Here is a 23826-nt window from a genome sequence, read left to right as displayed (position 1 = left end):
AGTGCTGCAGAGCCATTAGCCACTCAGCAAGGCATCATAATCGTTTCCGTGAACCTGATCAAAGGATTAAATCAATATAATTTTGCAGCTAGAACTTAAGGTTTAGTTTAACCATGAGAACATTTGTTCCAAGTTGGAAGTGCAGTGATTCAATTCAACCTTTTGCTTGTCATGTAAAAGAAGAACGAATAAAAGAAAAGGTCAACCGCGAGGAAATACTAGTACTATTACTTTTTCTCTTTCTTTAATTTGTGTTAATTCCTTGAGAGTTGAGAGATAGACAGGATGCTTTGTTTCTTCAACGTGGCAGCAGTTTGTACGATTGATTCCAGAACATCTTGAGAAACAGGAGTATGTTTTCACAAATAATATTAAACACAAAAAAAATCTTTAATTTTTTATCTGATAATTAAAAATTTTTTTAAAAAATATATAAGTCAAGAACTCGAATCCTGCCATCCTTCTTTTTCATCCCTATTCGATGTAAAAAAAAAAAAAAAGGGAGTCATTAGCCAAGCGGCTGAGTAAGGCATGAGGGTAAGGAAAGGAAGATATGATTTTATTAATGTGATTATTAGTAAAAATGGGAACATATTGGCTGGGCGAGCAACATGGGTTTGTTGGGGTTGAAAGTGGATAGTGGTGGTAGTAATGTTTAGGGTTGAGACGTTGATGTGGCAGTGCAGTCTGTTTGACGCAAATCAATAATGTCAGATGAAAACATACGTCCAATCCCATCGTCAGTCCTCTGTGCTCACTCATCAGTGATGGGTTGTTGCACTGTTTGGCGTGAACTATAAAGGCAGAAAGAAAGAAAGAAAGAAGACTGCTGCAGCGCTGCCCTCACTCTCACTCCTACTTTCTCTTTTCTCTCAGTAATAATATTCTCTTTATGTAACACACTTGGCTCTTGTTTGGTTTTGTTATAGGAAGCAAATCTAAGTCAGAACACTAAAGAAACAGAACCTCGCTCCCAAGTCCCACCACTCCTCCACTCAACTTCTCCGCTGTCTTGTTTTTGTCAATCTTCATTTTCTTCTTCTAGTATTATCATTGTCTCAGAATCTGACCTCCAAAAATGAATAAGTCTAGTGATCAGATTTGGAAATCCTTTTCTTCCTTCAAGAAATCTCCTTTTTTAGTAAAAAGATAACCCCCTCATATTTGGAAATTGCGTTTCCCTTCAAGCAAACCCAACCCTCCCTCTCTCTCTCTCTCTCTCTCTCTCTTCACCTCTGCCAATGCTCTTCTTTTTTTGCCACTTGCCAGCCTGCCTTGGACTTCCTACACTTTTCTTTTTTTTTTTTCTTTTGACACTTCTCTCTCCCACTTCGTTTAATCCTTGCTGCCTGCTGTTGCTTCCTTCTCAGTTCTCGTTCTCTTCTCTGCATTACATTTTATATACTTGCTTTGAAATTGTCCATAATTTCAAGAATTTCATTCATCGGCCTTCATGCCCCCATACCCATATGCATGGTTAAAATTTCTCTTGTGCCTTTTTTTCTTTATTTATTGTTTAAAAAGAAGATTCAATATTTACTGTAATGTGTAATGCCATATTAGATTATATTGCACAAATTAAAAAAAAAGAATAATATCTATTGTAGTCTCCTCTCGGTCCTCTCATTTCATTTTTAGTATTACTACTATTATATATGGCAGGCAGAGAACAGTAAATACTAGTAGTAGTATGTATGTGTTATTCAACTACTAATATATTGCTCTTCATTTATGCACTTTAACTTAATTAATAATTCAAAAAATAATAAGAGTATGATGATGAGGCATGAGTAAAGATGATATATTTATTCAAATGATCAGTAATTAATGCTTCAAAAACAACCATTATCATTCCTTAAACTAATACTAATAATGCTTATTTTTTAGAGAAATTAAGTAATCAATCTTACTATTTTCTGTCTTAATTTTTTGTACGAAATATATATGTGGTTGCTTCAGCTGGCTCCATTTTGTTTTTCCTTTTCTTTATTTTTTTCTTTTTTTTTCTAAGTGTTCAATTACCGATTGAATTTATATTTGACATATTGTTAATATATAAATTTTATACACTGTCAATAAATTAAAAAGTAATATTTTATTAATGAGTAAATATCAACGCTTGAAATAAATATATACAAATTAAAATATTTTTAAAAATTTATTCATTAATGAAGTATTATCATATGATTTATTTCATTAATAAATTATCATCATTTGATTCACTGATAGTGTATAAAATTTATTACTGACAGTGTATTAAATATAAATCCTTACCAATTAGTCATTAAGTGTTATAATAATAATAACCAATTAGTCATAACACAATATCCCATCATATGCATTGCAATATCAATTCATCTAATTAGGCATCACCAAGTCATCAACTAAATATGCGAGTAGCAGTACCATACCAAACTTCTCTAATATTTGTACCTAAACTAAATGTGCGAGTTTGAAGCGAATATGATTAGATTAGTTTGAAGCGAATATGATTAGATTAGTTATTACAAATCTATGTTCGAGCCATAGTTATCATAATTGAACTAGATCATTGATCCAATTAGGTGAATCGGTGAATCAATGATGAAAGCAATTTGATTTTGTAATTAGATTAGTTTTGCAATTAAATATTTTAAATCGTTGTGAATCAACGGTTTACATAATAAACCAATAAATCAGGTGATTTTTTTTTTTTGAATTGAACTAATTCAATACAAACTAATAAGTTTTACAAACTAATAAGTTTAAGTAAAATATAAAAGAAAAACTCTTTAAATATTCAAAATAATCTAGTTAAACTCTTATACTACTATTTCATCTAAATAAGCCCCCAATTCTTATTTTCTACTATTAAAGCCTTTGCATCCTTTATATTAATGATATGTTGACATATTTTGAGATATGTAGATAATTATATTTAAAAAAACTTATACATGTATAAAAATAAGCAATTTTCAAAAAAAGATGATCTAACAAAAAATTTATTAATTGATACCATAATTAAAAATAATTATAAAAATAATAATATAAAAAATTAATAAAAAATGTTAATAAAATCATTAATTATTTGACAATGATAAAAAATAATTAATAAAAAAATTTATATATGTAAAATTAATAAAAAAATTTACATTCATATAAAAAAATATAAAAATGATTTTAATTTCCTTTTTACTAATTTTCATATAAATATAAAAATTTCCTTTTTATTAATTTTATATATAGATGTTTCTTTTTTATTACATAAAAATTAATTATTATATATTAATAAATAATATTTAAATTTAATAAATATAAATAATAATTATTTATTACTTATTATTTATTATATTTAGTAAAATATAAATATTATTTCTAACTATTAAAAATAAAATATGATTTTAATAAAATGTTAAGTGATTTCATTTGTAACTAGTAATTAATTGTTCTATGAATTTTATATTTTAAAATTTATAATTTATGATGTACTTTAAATTTTATAATTTTATGGTTGAATTATTAAATTATAATTTAGTTAAAAATTTAAATTTTATAATATTTTTTATTGAATCGATAATTAATTCATTAATTTGATGGTTGAATCAATGACATGAAACTTTGATCCGATGTGATTATAATAACTATAGTTTGAACTATAAGCATTAGGCAGGCAAGGAAGGATACACATTGGATTGAGTTTTGAACAGTGCAAATTGCTTCGGGTCCGAAAATATTTTAGATTGAGGGCTGAGGCGGCCCACTTCACAGCTTCACATAAATACTATAATATCACACTACTTGCCGATTGGTAAATTACAAAGAGCTACGTTGGAGAGATAAAGACAAAGACTTCTTTAAAATAATGCCAGGCCCGGCCAGCCAGATTCCACCATGCCAAGCTCAATTATACACTCACTCCATGTCACAAACTCAAAATATCTTATACACTGCTCTTCTTAATAATTAAAGCCTAAACAAAACCAAAACCTGGCCGCCATGAACAAACATCATGTGGTCTTCATCTCCACTCCTTCCTTCGGCAACCTGCTTCCAACCATTCAATTTGCCCGCCACCTTACTCATCGTGACCCTCGCCTTTCTGCTACCCTCCTTATCATCACCGTGCCCCAAAGAACCATCGTCAACTCTTACATCCAATCACTTTCCTCATCTGTCACTGATGTCAACTTCATCTACCTCCCTTCCGTCCAACCTCCCTCCCCTGATCAATGCCAATCTTTTTTGGGTTATCTTTCCCTCGTTTTAGACAAGCATAAGGTCCACGTCAAGCATGTCATCTCCGAGCTCATGTCAAGTTCTACCAGATCCACACTTGCTGGGCTATTTGTTGACATGTTTACCACATCCATGATCGATGTTGCTAAACAACTTGGCATTCCTTGCTATCTCTTCTTTGCTTCTCCAGCCAGTTTTTTGGGGTTTATGCTTCATTTGCCAGCCTTAGACACACAACTTGCTACCGACTTTGTTGACTCCGACACTGGGTTAATAGTTCCCAAAGACTCCGCAATTGAGTTGATCATCCCGAGTTTTGAAAAGCCTTTGCCCCCCAACATGCTGCCCACGTCAGTGCTAAAGAGAAACAAAGATGGTTATTCCTGCTACTTAAACCACGCACGCAGGTATAAGGAAACGATGGCCATCGTAATCAACACGTTTCTTGAACTGGAGCCCCATGCGATTGACTCGCTTTCCGTCAGCGGGTTACCTCCTGTTTACCCAGTGGGGCCGATTCTTGATCTCGCTGGAGCAGCCCAATGGCACCTGGATGGAGCCCAACAGGATTGCATCATGAAATGGCTTGATGAACAGCCTCCCTCTTCAGTGGTGTTCCTATGCTTCGGCAGCATGGGGAGTCTCGACGGACCCCAGTTGAGAGAAATTGCAATTGGGCTAGAGCGTTGTGGGCATCGCTTTTTGTGGTCCATCCGTGAGCCACCCAAAGGTAAATTAGATCTCCCAGGTGAGCACTCTAATTTGGCGGCAGTTTTGCCGGTGGGGTTTTTGGATCGGACGGCTGGGTTCGGGCTTGTGTGCGGGTGGGTTCGGCAAGTGGATGTATTGGCCCACCGAGCAATTAGAGGATTTGTATCACATTGTGGGTGGAATTCCATATTGGAGAGTCTATGGTACGGTGTTCCAATAGCCACATGGCCAGTTTACGCGGAGCAACAAATGAATGCATTTGAGTTAGTGAAAGAGCTGGGATTGGGCATGGAGATTAGGTTGGATTACAGGGAAGGCAGGGATTTGGTGTTGGCTGAGGAGTTAGAGAGAGGATTGAGGCGTTTGATGGGCGGTGAAGATGATGAAGTGAGGACAAAGGTGAGAGAAATGAAGAGCAAGAGTAGGGTGGCATTGATGGAAAATGGTTCCTCGTATAAATCATTAGGATCCTTGATTCAGGAAATCTGTGGTAGAATAGAAGGTTTGAACTTTGAAGACAAATAATTAGCAGCTGCTACAACAACGAAGGAAAACAAACAAATCAAATATCTTGTCATTTGTTTTGTAACATAAACAATAATGAAGATATACATGTCTCCTTTTGGAAACTTTCGACACGTTCGCTCGCAAACTCATACATGTCTTCCACCCTTCATTCTTTTCCTCTAACTAGGATTTCCCTTTGTTTTTGAGGTTGGATCAGAACAACCAACAAGAGCATCTTCCATGATCATATCATATTATTAATTGCTCTCTAACAAGGGATCCTCATTCAAAACTTGTTCTTCTAAAACATCCACATTTCCTCCATTTTGTGATATTGCTTCTCGTCTCCACCTTGATGGCAAGTACACCGCTGAAGGGATCTCATACCAATCTTTGTGAAGGAACACACTTAAAATATACCCGACAAAGAATCCCAAAAAACTCAAATTGCTTATAACCATAAGAAGCCAAATTAGCATTTCACAACACTATACTATGTGCTTTTGACTACTTGTTTCCTAGTAATATTGCACCAAAAGTTCACATCCATTTTCATGCAGTATTATATATTGAATTGCTGGACCAAACTCTTTTTGAAACAATTTAAAAGCATGGGATCATTCTCAAATTAGAAGAACTCTTATATACATATATAACTCTCTGACATGGTATATCATGAGATTGAGTTTGTTCAATATCAAATGTAATTTTAAAAACCATATTAATTAAAGACATTATAATGTTTTGAGCATATATTAAACACAATTAGAGTTACATGTTTGACAAAATCTTTTAAAGAAGTGTGAGAGGCAATGAATCTGTAGATAAATCCATTTATACTTTCTGACCTTCCAGTCGTTTGCGTTAATTCCTCCAAGACAATGTCCACCAAGTAAACCAACCACTAAATTTCCAAGTTATACGCCAGCCATATGCACAAACTATATTGAATTCATTCAATAAAGAAATTCAAAATAAAATTATAATATAAGTTAGTGGACCAAATTCATACCTTTATCATCAACCATTATAAAGCAGTCGATCAAGTGCACGCCCCAATAATAGTCTCTTCTGTAGCACAATCTTTTTGCTCAAATCACTGCAATGGTTCCACCAATTAATGTTCAATGGAAGTTCTTCTTCTTGCAGACAAGTGGTACTCAATCTTTTTCATACAACAAAAGTTGATTTATATCAACATAATAAAGTCTATAAGTATATCTCAGAGAGAAAAAAAAAAAAAAAAGGAATGTTCCCACGGACCTGGAATTTTGCAAACTCGTCAAAACCCGGGGTATGTTGAGAGTGGCAAATTCGTAACTTCAAATAAAAAGTGGTCCCTTTTATTTCGAAAAGAAACGATGACGTTTAGACACGAGGACAGCCACTCCAATAAATTGTGTTTGTTTTTCCTTTCTTCGTTTGGTTGGTGAAGAATTACAGAAGAATTGGAGGGAAAAGAAGAGAGCAATGCCAGTGTCAAAACCAGAATCGTGTGATTCCAGGGTGATTGCTCATGTCGACATGGACTGCTTCTATGTTCAAGGTTTTAACTCCTTTTTCCCTAAATACTAGTTCTATTATTAGTAACGTATTCTGTATTTATGTGTTTACTTTTTTTTTTTCCCAGTTACTTAGGTTTCCGTCCAATTCTGCATTGTCCCTTTCGTTTTATTGTGTTCCAACCTCAAACGTTGTTGAATTTTGTCGCAGAAGTGTAAAAACCGCGGCAATTAACTTTTCTTTTTATTCTGCATTATCCCGTTCTAGACTAGTATGATCAGTTACTCCTTATTATGATGAGGACCGAAAGGCCCATATTGCTCTTTAAAAAAAAAAAAAGAAAATAAAGAAAAGAATCAAGTTTATATTTGTAGTATAATCGGAAATTAAGTGAAGTGGTCCCTTTATGTTCATCGCATTTTTACCCCCTCCTTTAAGTTGTTATTTTCTTTCTCTTTAGAATTATACAATCAGTTGCGGTCTAGAATCTTAAGTTGTGGGGTAACTTAGTTTTATACATTACTCTTTGTAGTGGAGCAAAGAAAGCAACCGCAATTACGGGGTTTACCTACTGCTGTTGTACAGTACAATGAATGGAAAGGAGGGGCTTTGATTGCAGTCAGCTATGAGGCGCGTTCTGCTGGGGTGAAGCGGTAATTACAATGTTAAGTAATCATTTTCAGGGTTCTCAATTGATGATCAATTGTTTCTTATTTTCTTTTTCTATCTTATGTGTGGTTTTCAGCTCAATGCGTGGCGAGGAAGCAAAGGAGGTTTGCCCACAAATTCAGCTGGTCCAAGTGCCTGTAGCCCGTGGTAAAGCTGATTTGAATGGATACAGGAATGCGGGCTCTGAGGTGTATGGGATTTAAAGAACATTTCCAGTGCTTTCAACCACATTGTCAGTACTTAATTTAAAACCCATCTTATGCTGAATTTTAACAAAATTTGCAGGTGGTATCTATTCTTGCAAGGAGAGGTAGATGTGAAAGGGCTTCAATTGACGAAGTGTATCTCGATCTTACTGATGCAGCTGAGACAATGCTAGCAGAAAATCCTCCACAAAGCTTGGAGACGATGGATGAGGAAGCTCTTAAGTCACATATTCTAGGGCTCAATAATGAGGTTTGCAGCCATACTTTGGATCTTTTGACATAAGATTTGATAATGCTTGGCATTGGAGTTGATCATGGATAAATAGCACCTTGTTGATGGACAGATGCCAATGTAATATGATTTTAGCTTAAGTACAAAGTTCTTGGAAGCCTTCATCGCTACTTTAACAATAAATTTAGTAGACTTGTATTTTTATATGCATCCTGTCATAAATTCTGCTCCCTAGTTGGGATCATTGTGTACGTTTTTGCATGTTTGGATTTTGCATCATCTAAGATGTTATACTTTATATGCAACGGGGCAGGATGGAAGTGATGTGAAAGAAAACGTTAGGAAGTGGATACTTAGGTGCAATGCTGATCACCGTGATAAATTACTAGCTTGTGGGATTCTCATTGTTGCAGAGCTTAGGATGCAGGTTTTAAAGGAGACGGAATTCACTTGTTCTGCAGGCATTGCTCATAATAAGGTGGACAGAAAGTTTTTTCTCTCCCTTGTATTCTTTCAGCAAGTACCATAAGGTACCTCATAAAGATAATTTTTACCAACCTATGTTACCATCATGTCACTAACTTTATTACCAGATGCTGGCCAAACTTGCTAGTGGTATGAATAAACCTGCACAACAAACTGTTGTGCCTTTCTCATCTGTAGAAGGACTGCTCGATACCTTACCAGTAAGGAAAATGTAAGTTTGTATAAATTTCTGGGTTGAGTTGAAATGCTGAGTGAGAAATTAGTTACTTTCCTTGAGGAGTGATAGTTAAACATCACCACTAACGTATGAAGGAAGAGCAGTTACATGCTTACCTTCCATCCTAAGATGTGACACATTATTTTGACTAAAAACTTTCTTTACAGGAAACAGCTTGGAGGCAAGCTGGGGACTTCCTTACAAATTGACATGGGTGTAAACACCGTTGGAGATTTATTACAGTTTCCAGAGGAGAAGCTGCAAGAACGTTATGGCATAAATACTGGGTGATCACCTATTATTAACAGAGCTTTTGCAAATGTCTTACATTTTTCGGATCATTATAGCTCTTCCTCCTTAAAGTTAAAACTTATGCATGTACATTTTGTACATAACATCAAGAGCTCTTATCTTGCATTTTCCAATATTATTTTTATAATGTTGACTTCTTGTTTTAATTTTTAGACAGTATAGATCCACCAGAAGAAATTACTATTGCAAATCATGTGCTTTACCATTTGCTGATTCATTTAACAGTTATCTGGTATGGTTCCTAAATACCTATGTTATGCATGGACTCCAGTACTTGGCTGTGGAACATTGCAAGAGGAATCAGTGGAGAAGCAGTTAAGGGACGCCTTCTCCCCAAGAGCCATGGTTCTGGAAAGACATTTCCTGGCCCTCGGGCGTTGAAGACAGTTTCTGCTGTAAGATTTTTCTATTAATTAAATGGTTCTTATAAAGCACTATGATCTTTTCATGTCATGAAGTCAGCATGTCATTATACTGGGTGTGATTATCTTAGAATGTAGACTTTGCCCAAAATAAAGAGCATATTTTGTGATCTTAATCCCCAACTGTTGGAATTTGTAACTTATCCATACAAATTGCAACACTATGTTGTCTACTTATGCATTGCCAGCCTACAGAGCTCTGCTTACAGCCTATAGTTCCCTGAATTTTGGCATAACATATTGATAATGGTTCCTATTTCATATGACCATATATATTTTTACATCATATTCAAGAAATCAAACTTTGTAAAGTTGTTAAAAATGTTCCAATTGTCGTAAAAGTTGTTAGGAAATGGTAGTCTTAGATCTATTTTGCAATGACCATAGCTTTATACACTGTTTGAATTATGGAGGTTGAACAACTTCTGTGCCTCCACTGACTTGTTTCTGAGTTCACTCTTTATGTGAGTCACGATCGTTATTTAGTGGGATGCTTGATAAGGGGTGGCAAATGGAAAGTTTTCTGCTGCCAAAACGGGTGCTGAAATGGGAGCAATAGTTTTATCAACTATGAATCTGTGTAAAAAAAAATGATCGTTGGTACAAAAGGGACTTGCTTTTCTGCTTTTGTTTCTAAACTTGCTTAAGATTTGCAGTCATTATCTAGCTCTTACATCAATTGATCTACTAGCTTCCATCATGTTGTGATTCCTACGAAGCATTTCTGGGACATATAGCAACTCTGTCACTGAAGTTCATTTTGTTGTAACTTGCCTCTATATCTTTATTACCAGGTGCAACACTGGCTTAATCAACTTTGTGAAGAACTCAGTGAACGACTTTGCTGTGACCTGGACCAAAACAAAAGGATAGCACACACTTTAACTCTGCATGCTAGAGCATACAAGGTATCCATATTTAATCCTTTAGATCTGCAATTATATGTGCCTGTGGCAGCTTCTTTCTATAAACCAATCCAGATTCTTCTATTTGATGTGCTAACACCAGCATTCTGTTGTGCTGATAATGAGTATTTTTACAGTCCAGTGATTCAGATTCTCAGAAAAAGTTCCCCTCAAAATCTTGTCCACTAAGGTATGGGACTGCCAAGATCCAGGAAGATGCCTTCAACCTATTTCAAGCTGGATTGCGCGAATACATAGGATTGTATGGTGTGAGGACTCAAGGAAGTGATCACAGTGGATGGGGAATAACATCTCTTTCTGTTTCAGCGAGTAAAATTGTTCCCATACCATCTGTAAGTTCCAATTTACATTTGTTTGTACTAAATCATGACCTTGACATGTTTTATGGATGACCAAACATTATGTATTATATGTTACTCTATAACTATTTTTGGCAGGGCACACGTTCAATTGCAAAATATTTTCATGGCCAATCTACATCCCTGTTTTCTTCAATGCAATCGCCTGATAACCTCAACATTGAGACAACACTTTTGTCACCCCCTGGTCTTCTTTCTTTGCTGATCATTTTCTGATCTTGCTTATGATTGTAATACATTTGCATCATCTAACTGGGGCTTGGTGCTCATTCAGGTAGTGAAAGCTACTTGGAGGTGAATTCACCTAAACCAAAAATTCATTTTCCTGGTGAAGAAAGCTGGACTGAGGATACCATGCCTGGTTTGGATCTGCAAGAACAGAAAGTGAATGTTGTGAAAGATGAGGTTTTTAGTTTTTGCAGATTCTTTTCTAAATATTACACAGCAGTTTTAAGATGATAATAGGTTATTAAAGAATGAAAATGCACAAAATTCATAGAGCTTATTTAGAATATTTAGGAGTTTTTCAATGAAGGTTTGACAGTTAATTTTCAATGAAAATGCACTGTTGTACTTTTTCCTTGATTTTAGAGAGCAAGATATGTAAAAGTTTCTACATGTTTGTAATATGCACTACCTGCTTTTGATACATTCTATCTTATTTTCATTCTTAAATGATTCTGGTTGTGAGCATTTTGTGTTACTAGTTTAATCTGTCTGCAGGATCTGTCTTGCTCTCTATTAAAGAAGACACAAGATGGCTTCACCCAGGATATTTCACCATTGTTACTCTCAGGTAATAACTTCTGGTGCTTGCCATTTCTGTTGGCTCCCTAATTGCCCTTTCTAGTTCTGATTACATGGTTTTATTGAGGAACTGAAGGGTGCTTCGAACAGAACCAGAATAAACAACAAAGAGTGTTCTCTAAGGATGAAAGTCAGTTTAAGTCAGAACACAGGGAGCAAAAAGGAAAAAGATTGAAAGACAAGGTTCAATTATGAATTTTCATGTATCTCTTCTTGTGTTATTGCTATTTAATGTGTTATAATGCTATCTTGAGAGTACTTATCATGATTTTTATGTAGAGAAGAAGTCCCTTAAAGTTTAAATATCTTGACAGTTTGTTTTGGTGGAGAAAATTAATATCTTGAGATTGTTATCGGATGGCTTTTCAATTTCAAAATAATTATTTGAGTACATTTATGTTGGAAGCAGTTGGGAAGGTTCCCAGCTGTTAGTTGTGATACTAGAGTTGAAAAAGAAAAGGAAAAAAATGGAGAATTTTTTAAGTTTGGTCTTTGAAAGAATTCATGATGCAGGTTATTATATGTTAGGGTTGCTCATCTCGAATTATGGTAGGGTTGAATTTAGGAAGTAATGTCTGCAGGCTATTAAAATAATAATCACACATTTTACAATTAGCTCCAGTTTCAGTTTATGCCACCGATTTTTGCTATATGTTTGTTCTTTATTGGGTGCTGTGGACTGTCATAGCTTCTTTCAATATGTTGACAGGGAACATCTTCAATTTTGAAACTTTTTAAGAGCTACAATCCCTTGGGCTCTTCTTCTTCTCCAGAGCACAATAAAACTGTCCAAAGCACTGATGCTCAATTAACCACCGGTAATTCTAAGACTCCACTTTTAGGGGCCTATATAATTACCAATTCTCTGAATGTTTAACATTTGGGTGCAGATTTTCAGGCCAGATGTCATAGCCTTGCAGAACTTAGTGATGTCAAACTGGTAAAGGAAAGTCCTACAAATAGTTGCAGTTACAGTAGAGATAAGGATGAACGAAGAAGGGAAGCATGGAGTTACAAACTTGATGAAATTGACCCATCGGTGATTGATGAATTGCCACCGGCCATCCAAGATGAAATTAAAGCCTGGATGCAGCCTCGTAAGCGGCCTAATAATATAGTCAAGCGAGGTTCTATAATCTCTCATTATTTCTCACCGACCAAAAAGTCATAAGAAAACAATGATGATAGGATCTGCATCTTTTTTAATCGTAAACAATGATTTGAGAACAGGATGAGATCAACACCAAATTAGGAGGTATGATATCTTCTGCCAAGTATATGTTTAACGATAGGCCCAGACCATATATGTCATCCAAATTTGAATCATCCTATTGAACGGCACCTAGACCTTATTGATGGTTAATGTGGCCGTCCTTTAGGTTGAGGCTGTTGGTCAGCCAGGCTTCTGGATTCTCTATGCTATGGTCCTTCCTTGTACAAAGTAGAAAGCCACTTTGTATATGTTCATTTGTTAGGTAGGGGGGAATGGTTTGTGCACTCTGGTGCATTTCTTCAAGCTCTGTAAAGTTGTACCACTATTAGGCTTATCATTCAAAAGCCTGAGCATGTGTCGTTCTCTCAATACCAATTTTACGAATTTCTCTTCAATCTATACCTATGAGCCGGAGCTCTGAGAGTCTGAGACTGCAGACCGAAAAGTAATACAAGTAGTTAGTAGTTGTACTAGTATTTAAGATATGCGTGTTGCAAGCTGCCATGTAAATGTCACATGCACCATGTCAGCTGACTAAAGTGGTAAATAATTATTATTATTTATGTAGAGAAATCGTAGATATATGCGAGGCTGCCGCTTCATCAGTCATCACATTCACAATTCACATGCATGTGAACGTAGATAATTAATTACAGGGTGTTTTCTTATGTTTTTGTTTATGCCTGGGACTCGTAACTGCAAATGAAGGAATGTCTGCTTCCACTTAACCTTTCCATGAATCAAACACGGTGGAGCTGGCAAAATGCCTTGATGCCCTAAAAGCTCAAAGCACAACGGGAAGACTGATATTCTAACTTGTATGTTGGATTTGGTCGTCTCGCTCTAAATTCCTCCTTTTTTTGGGGGGGCGCGATAAAGGTATAAATGAACAGAGTTTTTGATGAACTGTTCATGAACATGTTCGATTTTTATTTGTTTATATTTGTTTATTAAGCTTAACAAATGATCTTAAACAGTATTTTTATATTTATTTATTAAATGAACTGAACATGAATTGAGGTCTGTTCGATTCGTTTATGTTTGCGAACAAGCTCTTTTAATGTTCAGTAACAAATTTGATTATTAAGTTCAATTTTTATAAGGTAAAAAACGCATTGAATAATTTTTTTCAAAGTTTTTTTGTGAATTATTCAATGCGTTTTTGCTTAGAAAACACATTTAATAATCATTTCTCATTTTTTTTGAGATTATTCATGATGTTTTTTATCAGAAAATTCTTTGAATAATTTCTTAAACTTTAAACTCTAAAAATTAGAGATTATTCAACAAAAATGCCTTGAAAAAACGTCTTAAATAATGTCATAAAAATTAAAGTGAATTATTAAATGTATTTTTTATTATAAATGTACTGAATAATCTAATTAAATTTTTTGTAAAGAATTTTTTAAGGAGTTTTTGGTAAAAAACACTGTGAATAATTTCTTTCAATTTTTTTTATTAGAGATTATTCAAGGTATTTTTAGCTAAAAACGATTGAAATAATCTCTTTTAATTTTTGTTTTGATTATTCAAGATGTTTTTTTTTTTCAAAAAACGTCTTAAATAATCATTTAAATTTTAAACTTTAAACTTTAAAAATTTGAGATTATTTAAGACGTTTTTGATCTTAAATATTTTGAATAACCTCGTAAAAATTAAAATGGATTATTGAAAGCATTTTTTACCATAAATGTCTTGAATATCTTCATTAAATTTTTTATAAATGATTATTCAAGATGTTTTTGAGTAAAAATGCTTTAAATAATTCATTTCAATTTTTTTTATTAAAGTATTATTCAAAACGTTTTTTATTAAAAATTTCCTCGAATAATTTCTTTTAAATTTTTTTTTAAAATTATTCAAAGTATTTTTCTTAAAATAATCTTAAATAATCCTTTAAATTTTAAAAATTGATGATTATTTTAAGACGTTTTTTATAAAAATACATTGAATAATTATATCATAAAAATTAAATTAAATTATTGAAAACGTTTTTTTATTATAAACACTTTGAATAACTCTGCATCGATTATGAACCAAAATGGATAAAGCTTACATATTTCTATTCTCTTCTTCTGCTAGACTTCTGTTACTATTTCGCATCCCCGGCACACTGGGCTTCATCCCATTTCATCCTACCAACTCTTAAATTGGGACAATTCAGGAGGACGGAAATCGCCAGTTGATTTGGTCCAACCAAAAAAAACATGGAAGTTTTGGGCGCACATAGGTATCATGATGATTTCAGCATCCATCTGGCGTGGCATCCTCTCTACAGTGATAATGAGGACGAAGAGTCAGTGCAAGTGTTCCGAACTTAAATAAGAGTTTTAAATCTCACATCGAATATAATAAGAAGGTCATTGGGATATAAAAAAGTTCACATCATTTTTTTCTTGTGAGTCGCTTTTTGTTGGACAAAACCGTGAGACCAAAGAGCGAGAGTGGATAATATTTCACAAGGAGATGAACCGTAACGGTTAGGTTAATCTAGGACGTCAGATGAATGGATGTTCGGATCTCAAAGTCATACGGGTTCGGAGCTTAAGTCTCGACTCGTGACAAATGGTATCAGAGTTAGTCATAAACCATTCGATCCACGCCAAACATCTCGAAGGAGGTAGGTAGGGTGATCAGCCTCTATGACGAGATCGTCACAAGATTAGGTGGGGGAGAATGTCACGAACTTAAAAAAAAATCTTGAATCTCATATCAAATATGATAAGAGGGTCACTGAGGTATAAAAGAATTTATACCACTCTTTCTTGTAAGATATTTTTGTAAGATAAAATTATGAAATCAAGAAGATCAAAACAAATAATACCTCACAAAAATATGAATCGTGACGATTAAACTGATCTGAGATGTCGAATGAATAAATATTTGAGTCTCAAAATTACATAAATTCAAAATTTAAATATCGACTCGCGATGCAAACAGTTACCAGAAGTGATGGAATCCTTCCTCAGATTGACGGTACCAAGACAAAAGAATTTAGGACTTGGCATTCACTTCCTGACCCGTCTATTCTAGTTGAGCAAGGGAAGCCTCTTGTGACAGACAGCTTTAGCAGCTCTTTCCTTCTGATCTAGGCCCAGCCCAGCCTTGTGTATTCTTCTACCTAGGAGAGATCAAAGCAGAATATCTTCATCACTTTGATAGGTCCTGAAGGGCTCTCTTACGCATTTAAGCAAGACTTTAGATATCCTCATTAGTCAAGAAGGCCTTGATATCTTTAATTGCCTTTCATTGAATTTAAAATGATTTAAATGAACCGTGGGAGCGATCGAGCGAGAGAAAGAATGAAAACTATTGCACACGCCCTTCGTTCGCCCTTTACTAGTCTAATAGAAGGTAAGGCAAAAGCAGCTTAAGCCCTTCCGATCACCCTAGAAGCCCTCGATGAACCGCCTATAGATATATACAACCAACTATATAAATAAGAATTTTGAGCTAGGACTAATCTGAGGAAGAATCGTAGTTCCTGCACCTTTCGTGGCGTCTCCCAGTCCACCACGGCTTTCACGCACCTTCTCTTGATCCAACCAACTCATGCCGTCGCCAATCCAGTGCCCAAGGAACTAGACCTTATGCAAAGCACCTTTTTCACATAGAGCTGTGTTCCAGATCATAAGGGAGGCTACTATCTTCTTCACCCACCGTGATAAAGGTCGTTGGCTTAACCCTATGCCCAACATCTTGACTGATCACTTGACTCTTTCTCTAAGACCGTGGTTAAGAAGTTCCGTCGCCTTACTCAGATATTATATTAGATGCGGCTTAACGACCCTTTTTGCTTCCTTCTGGAGGCCTTTCTTACGAGTGAACTCCCTTGTCTTAAAAAGGTTGCCTCTCTTAAAGCTAAAGCATCAAAAGACGAGTTCCAGTAGTCTCAGTCTCAAACCCTCATTTGATAGAGTTTCATCCAACGCAGCCCCTTCTTTTTAAAGCAAATCGTCCGCTCGGGCCTTGATGCATCGAATCGCCCGGTATTAACCAGCTACTACAAATCCCACTATGAAATACTCGCTAGCAGTGGCCATATTAATCACTCCTAAAGAAAGATAACTTAACTTGCAGTGGATGGAAGTAAAAATGAGACTAGAAAGAGATTACCCACTGTATGTAAGGGCGCAAAGTAAACGGTTAATTGCATAAGAGTTTTCCCTGAGAGGGATAGGGTGGCTAAGAGTAGGCTCTAGCCAACTTCTCAAGATGGGAATGATACCCGACTCAAGGATTTTTTCCTATCTCTAGAACACTGCCAATAGCAAGAGAGACGAGCAAGATATATCGTAGTAAAGGCCCCTAGGCTGACTGAAGACTGGCTCAAAAGGCAACCTTCCCCGTGGGAGAAAGAACCTTGCCTACTCTAGCCTTTTCACTTCAAAGTTGCAAAACTATTTTAATGATGCTGATCAATACCCCTGTAAGAAAGTTGCAAAAAAGGTGGCACTCTGGGATTACGGAAGCAAAGGATTGCAGGATGAAAGCTACTTCCGAGGCTCTAAAGAGCATGAAAGTCTTGAAGTTCTATGCTTGGGAGTCCAGATTTCTAGAGAGGATCTTTCAACTTGGAGAAAACGAAAGAGGTTGGCTTAAGAGCTACTTACATACACAAGCACTGGTAGTATTTCTCTACTGGACTTCACCATCAGTCATATTAGTGACCACCTTCGAAGTGTCTACATTGTTTCAAATACCACTAAATTCAGGATCACTTCTCTCAACTTTAGCAACAATAACAATCTTGCAACAGCCAATAAATAACATGCCAGAGCTTTCTTCTCTTATTGCTTAGGCAAAATTTTCAATTGATCGGCTGCAGGACTTCCTAAGAGAAGAAAATCAGGATATGTCCATATCCAACCATAATGCAGAAGCTTCTGATCTCGTGATTGATACAAGAAAAGGAGAATACGCTTGGCAAACAAGCAATTCAACTTTGCAGCAACCCACAATTATAATTGACAAGGATATTCAAATCAAGAAAGGTTGCAACTTGCAGGGTTGCTGTATGCGGTTTAGTAGGATAAGGAAAATCCAGTTTGCTCCGTAGTATTCTTGGTGAGATCCCCAGGGTATAAGGCACCAGAGCTGAAGTTTTTGGTTCTAAAGCTTAAATACCGCAGACAGCATGGATTCAGTCTGCTAAAATTAAGGACAATATATTATTTGGGAAAGAATTGAATGAATCATTTTATGATGATGTTTTAGAAGGGTGTGCCTTGAAAGAAGACATTGAAAGTTTGGTTAATAAGGATTCAACTAAGGTGGGAGAAAGAGGCATAAACTTAAGCGGAGGTCAAAAACAAAGGCTACAACTTGCCATGACAATTTATAGTGATTCAGATGTATACTTCGTAGATGATCCTTTCAGTGTAGTTGATACAAGTCCTGGAGCACATTTGTTCAAGGAAAGCAGCTTTCACCTGTTTAATATTTTTGTTCCTACAGTTATTTTTGGTTGTTTACTTGACTTGTCCATGAAAAATAGATATCAACCCAGGAGCTCGTGCAATTAGGGTAATCATTTGCCCACAACTCAGAAGTTGCTAGCATAATCATTTATCTCACAGTACAGAATCATACAATTAGAGTAGCATAGAAAATAAACTCCCCACTACCATGAGCTCATACATGAACTTTGCATTTTCTTTTGCAAACAATAAAAAGGATATATTTATATGTTTTCAACAATTCTAACAATTTGCAATGTTTTTGCAGAGCTGCTTAAGAGGACTTCTGTCTCTTAAGACAGTAGTTTATGTCACCCATCAATTGGAACTTCATGCTGCAGCAGGCAGTGTTATAGTAAGCTTGTATCTCTTTTTCCAAGGCTGTTTTCTTTACAGCCAGAAACTATTTTTCATCATTAACATGCAACATGCAGGTAGAGGGTAGGTTTGTTCAGTAAGGGGCGTACAGGGACTTGATAGCCGATCCCATTAGTGAACTTGCCTTGTTAATATGCTCTTAAAGAGTCCCTAGACCAAGTGAGCCCATCTCCACAAACGTTTCAGGCCAGTAAACTAGAATTAGGGAAGCCTGCAATCGATAGAGGAAAGAACACAGCACCTATCAAATTCTAAGTGGTATTTGGTTTTCATTTGTATAGGCAACGTTTTTTGTGTCCATTTTTAATGTCGTTCAAGAGACAACATTGTGCTAGTCTTTGCCGCTAAATTTCTGCAATTCAGTATCACTTTCCTTTGGGTGAACATTGTATATTTGTACTATATATATATTAGTGTATAGAACAGAAGTGAGTAGTCCAAAGTAGAAACGTGCAACCCAAAGGCTCAAATTAACTATGCCTGGACAGAACATGAACCATGGGTGATAGGTACAACTCTAACGTAACCATTCATCTACTTGCTCACGGCGTCGATGTATGAATATGTAGTTGGGTAATAAATGATCATGTCGGCTACACAAAAGTAGATGTAAATCCCATCTAAATAAGCTCATTGTTTTGACAAGGCAGCTTCTCAATTATTAAAAACCTGAGGCTGTTTATGATGGTTTGAAATACCACTGGCCAGCGTCCACGGTTTCTTTTTTTTAATGTTTCAGGTTTCGCAAACTTTCTAGCTTTATTTTGCACTATTTGCAATCTTCATCACAATTATACCATATTTATTTATAAATTTCATTGGTATGCATTATTCATTCAATTTTTACTGTTTTTTTCTTTATTAAAAATAAAAAAAAGGTTAAAGTAAATAAAATTTCTCATTAGATTTTGAGAGTCATTTGCTAAACGGTGGTGATCACATCATCCGAACTTCACCTGTAAATTCAATTCAAGGTAAGGCGAGAGCAATTAGGAATTAGAGAGAAGAAAATGTAAATTAGATGAAGAAAGGACCTAATTACAAACACAAAATATATATAAGTAGTAAAGGTAAATATTCCTTTTTTTTAATTCAAAAAATAAAAATAAAACTGAAAAGACGTGTCGATTCTGTTGTCTGTCGCTCTCACAATCACATGGACAATTAACAAGGAAATGTGAGTATTGCTTTGATTAGTTTAGTTGAGATTTGAGATGATATGATGCAACTTCCTAAACAGAAGGAGTCAGTGGCGATGAAAACCCCATCGGACCGAACCCAGTATCCAGATTCTCCTTCCAATTGTTCCTGTGGGTTTCTAAATATCTCAATCTCCTTCTATAATTCCCAATTCAGCTAGCACTTTTCGTTTTCGGTATTGACTGATTCAATTCTTAAATCTTAACCCAACTCTGTTGCTATTTCGCTTTTTTCCCACCTAATGCATTTATCTTGATGCTTTCTTTGACCTTTTCCATCTTTAGAACAATTAGTATATGGCCTTTTTTTTTTGTACTAATTAGGATATAGTCTTTTTTATCAAAATAAACCACCCCCCCCCCCCCCCCAAAAAAAAAAAAAAAAAAAAGAACAAAAAAATAATCAAATCTTGTTGAAGCAGAAAAGAGCTGAATTGGGTTAGCTGCATTGTTGTTCAAGGTCCTGGCGTTGCTGATATTGGTTCAAATCTTTCTTATGTTTTTTCCTTTTTTTCTTGCCTAAGTCTTATTTGGCTCTATATATCTTATGGGTTGGATTTAGATTCTTTGTTATTTTTTTTGTTGTCACCACATCTTGCAGTTGTGCTGAGTATATTGGTCTCATATATTCTGAAAGTGCAATTGTTCTTTGCTCATTGCTGAATGCTGATTTACTTTCCCCGTTTCAACTCCACGTCTTTTTTTAGCATAAGAAAGTTGGATAGAAAAAGGGATTCATATCTTTATAGTTTATAGCATATAATTCTATCATGTGCGGTTAAGCGACATTTGTAGCCTAAAATAACGGACTGGAATTTGAAGTTTTTTTTTTATTTTTTTTATGGTAATTATGACCGCATACTCTTTGTGCTCTTCCTGAGGTTCTTGCCTAATTAGTATGCAACATTAAAATGATAACCATTATCACTATAGAGATAGCAATGCTCGATTTAAGTACTCAAGAGTTTACATGGTAGGACTTTGGTCTCTTCGAAGATCACTTGTATTATGCCAAGGAGTGGTGTATTTTGTTTATAAATTTTCAGGCTGTTTTAATGTAACTCAGATAGGTGTGACTTTTTATTCAATTCCTAGTAGAAGAATGCATCTTAATTTTTGGACTATGATTGAGTTCATTGTTAGTAAAGCATATCTGTACATTTTAGGCATTTAATCGCCATTAACTTGCTGGGAATCTGACATTCTCTTTATCTTTAGTTATGGAAGCTCCTTCTTTTGACCAATTACAACCTCTTAATATTTGTATCTAGTTGCTTGCTTGACCTGGTGCACTGTCTAACTGGATCATTTGAATATTAAACTGTCTAATGCTTCTCCCTGCTGTTGAAGTAGTCTAATAGTTATTTGTTGGTCCCGGATAAAGCTCTGAATATCATTGATAGTTGTCAATCCCTGTACGAAGATCTGCCATTGTCATTTCAATTCTTGTTTTGGATGTTTAGTTGTTATTTTTATTTAATTTTTGTTCTTTTGTTTTTTTACTCATAAACCTTTTGCAATTGATCTTCTTTGTTCCAGCAGTGGTTGATGTATTATCGACATTTATGTGACATTGTCCAAATTTAAAAATTATCATAAACACAAAGTAAAGCATATGATCTGTTCTTTGTATAATTTCTTCTTGACTACCGTTAAAATTTTTGTTTCTAAAAACAGTGATTGATGGTGGAATTTTGATTATATTTCTATGGTTTATTGTTCATGTTGCATTACAGTTACAAACTTTTGTTGCTAAGGATAACCCACATTTTTCAATTACGCAGTGTGAAGATTGATTGAAGAATGGATCAATCCATTGCATCGCCGAATACTTAAAGATCTTATAAGAATTATAATCTTCTTGTTTTACATTTTTGGCTTTGGTCAATTCTGAAAACCTTGTGCACAATTACTATTGCAATGTTCCTATTATCCAGATTACGCTGTATCACTTTGGATGTTACTGGTACTCTCATAGCTTACAAAGGGGAGCTTGGTGACTACTATTGCATGGCAGCCAAAGCTGTTGGACTGCCATGTCCTGACTATAAACGTGTGCATGAAGGTTTCAAGCTTGCATATATAGAGATGGCAAAGAAGTATCCGTGTTTTGGGTTTGCAGCAAAAATGCCAAACATTGTATGGTGGAAAACTTGTGTCAGAGATTCTTTTGTCAGGGTAAGATATTAATATTAGGCTATCAAAGAAAATCTTGCACACTTCTATTACATATGTGCATACACAGAGAGAGAGAGAGAGAGAGAGAGAGAGAGAGAGAGAGAGAGAGAGAGAGAGAGAGAAGGATTACTTGTTATGACATGAGTCTTGTTTTGCTAACAGGCAGGGTACGAGTATGATGAGGAGACATTTGAGAAGATATTTCGACGCATATATGCTACCTTTGGCTCATCTGCACCATATACGATTTTCCCGGACTCCATACCCTTCCTAAGATGGGCTCGTGAAAAGGGTCTTAAAGTGGGGATTATAAGCAATGCAGAATATCGATATCAGGATGTGATTCTTCCAGCCTTGGGTTTGAACCAGGTAAACAATTTATTGAAATTTGGATTGATGAGATCTAATTGGACTGTGATTCTTATTATATTTAGTAAATTTTTATCCAGTTCAGAGTGCGGAAATTAGTTTGATTATTATTGGGTTTGAAACCCTGTTGACTTCATATTAGTTTTCCCTTGTTTAAACACTTGGTTACACAATGGGCGATAATCCACTAACCCTCCATATATTTCCATATAACCTCAAGCATGCACATGCAATCTTGGGTGTAGTATGATGCTGCAAATCTCAAAGTGTACTTGAGAACCAAAGATTTGGAATAGGTTGCTTGTTTTGATTTCAACAACTGTATGTCGTTAATTAAATAATTGATTTGGGTAGGTAATTTGATCTAGGTGTTTATATTTGAGTCCCATCTCTTTGGCATTTTAGGGGTCCGAGTGGGACTTTGGTGTGTTTTCTGGTCTTGATGGTGTAGAAAAACCAGACCCAAGGATTTACACGGTTGCACTTGAGAAGGCTGGAAATATTGCACCAGAAGAGACTCTTCACATTGGTGACAGTATGCGCAAAGACTATGTCCCAGCAAAGAGTGTGGGGATGAATGCGTTGCTATTGGATAGGTTCAAAACTCCTGATGCTGAGGAGTGGAGAGAATCCGGTGCTATTGTTCTTCCTGACTTGGTGGCGGTGCAGGAATTGCTGTCTTCAGAGAAGTCAACTTTTTAAGGGGCTTCTTTTCTGCTTGAAATGCTGTCATTTGTATATTATTTTAACCATTTGGTTGATAAAAAAGGTGATGATATTACTTGCCAGTTACTAGCTGGTTTCTTCCCCAGAGTTATGTTCACCTGTCCTGTTTTCACACCCTATGAGCGTCTAGGATTTTGCTGCAATTTAGTGGGAAAAAGGGTTGCAATTTGTTTTGTTTTTTATATCGTTAACAATGTTCTAAAGACTGTTTTCTTCCGGCATAGTGGTTGGACGGGGCTATTACGAGGATCCCGTATCCAGCAACCCAACATATGAAAAGGGCGTCAAAGCCCTTTGTATAGGATGGAGCTATGAAGCTTACGCTATTATAATTAAAAGGGGTCTGAATATGGAAGATGCAATTTCTTTCTTCAGTATCTATTTAAACATTTTCCTCGTACGGAAAGAAGAATGAAAGCAGGATGCAATCTTTATCTAAAAATGGTAGTAGTAGTCGCGTAACAAGCTTGTCCCAACCAGGTAGGGTAGTAGTATGGCAGGGTACAGACATCTGTTCCTCGTTTCGAGTTTTAAATCCCTTTGCCCGTAAGCAGAAAAGCAAGCCCACTCAGTAGGCGGGACTGGGACTATAATAATATAGGCTGACAAAATTTTCTCTTACCCGGTTCCTACTACTTAAAACTCTCAAAAGTCTTAAACCCTCATGCCTCACCATTCACCTCACTACTCCCAACAGTCAATAAAAAATCCTAGGCCTCGTAAAAAATTTAT

At 35.5% G+C, this 23826-nt stretch overlaps 3 protein-coding genes and 1 long non-coding RNA gene across 11 annotated transcripts; 3 read left to right on the top strand and 1 right to left on the bottom strand.

Moving 5' to 3' along the window:
- The first annotated feature begins 3700 nt into the window (after positions 1-3700).
- LOC111308505 (UDP-glycosyltransferase 43-like) lies at positions 3701-5564 on the top strand. The gene has a single exon (XM_022906840.2). It carries the CDS (start codon positions 3976-3978, stop codon positions 5449-5451), a length of 1476 nt encoding a protein of 491 aa, XP_022762575.1. The 5' UTR covers positions 3701-3975; the 3' UTR covers positions 5452-5564.
- A 1293-nt stretch (positions 5565-6857) lies between these two features.
- POLH (Y-family DNA polymerase H) lies at positions 6858-13180 on the top strand. 2 transcript variants are annotated; one of them, XM_022906839.2, is made up of 16 exons: positions 6858-6979; positions 7469-7589; positions 7682-7793; positions 7891-8061; positions 8357-8521; positions 8637-8740; positions 8914-9033; positions 9330-9453; positions 10275-10388; positions 10523-10738; positions 10844-10952; positions 11040-11170; positions 11489-11561; positions 11649-11755; positions 12282-12390; positions 12463-13180. In XM_022906839.2, exons 1-16 carry the CDS (start codon positions 6904-6906, stop codon positions 12741-12743), a joined length of 2133 nt encoding a protein of 710 aa, XP_022762574.1. In that variant the 5' UTR covers positions 6858-6903; the 3' UTR covers positions 12744-13180. The 2 variants fall into 2 exon arrangements, with proteins under 2 accessions (XP_022762574.1, XP_089599659.1); XM_089743533.1 differs by lacking the exons at positions 10844-10952; positions 11040-11170.
- A 2454-nt stretch (positions 13181-15634) lies between these two features.
- Positions 15635-22253, bottom strand: LOC149519842 (uncharacterized). The gene is made up of 2 exons (XR_016327524.1): positions 22130-22253; positions 15635-19578 (listed from the first exon to the last, which is right to left on the bottom strand). It is a non-coding gene; the product is annotated as an uncharacterized LOC149519842 (long non-coding RNA).
- Positions 19789-23278, top strand: LOC111308507 (uncharacterized). 7 transcript variants are annotated; one of them, XM_022906850.2, is made up of 4 exons: positions 19789-19932; positions 21759-21999; positions 22162-22368; positions 22774-23278. In XM_022906850.2, the coding sequence occupies exons 2-4, from the start codon at positions 21832-21834 to the stop codon at positions 23068-23070; spliced, it is 672 nt and encodes a 223-aa protein (XP_022762585.1). In that variant the 5' UTR covers positions 19789-19932; positions 21759-21831; the 3' UTR covers positions 23071-23278. The 7 variants fall into 7 exon arrangements, with proteins under 7 accessions (XP_022762585.1, XP_022762580.1, XP_089599642.1 ...); XM_022906845.2 differs by having other exon boundaries at positions 19806-19932; positions 21606-21999; XM_089743516.1 differs by having other exon boundaries at positions 19827-19997.
- Positions 23279-23826: the final 548 nt, after the last annotated feature.

This window comes from Durio zibethinus, chromosome 2 (assembly GCF_047325235.1).
Source record: "Durio zibethinus cultivar Kanyao isolate XHJ-2024 chromosome 2, ASM4732523v1, whole genome shotgun sequence".
Classification (NCBI taxonomy): Eukaryota; Viridiplantae; Streptophyta; class Magnoliopsida; order Malvales; family Malvaceae; genus Durio; species Durio zibethinus.
The sequence above is the reverse complement of the archived record's forward strand: the minus strand, read 5'-3'. Positions and strand labels throughout refer to the sequence as shown.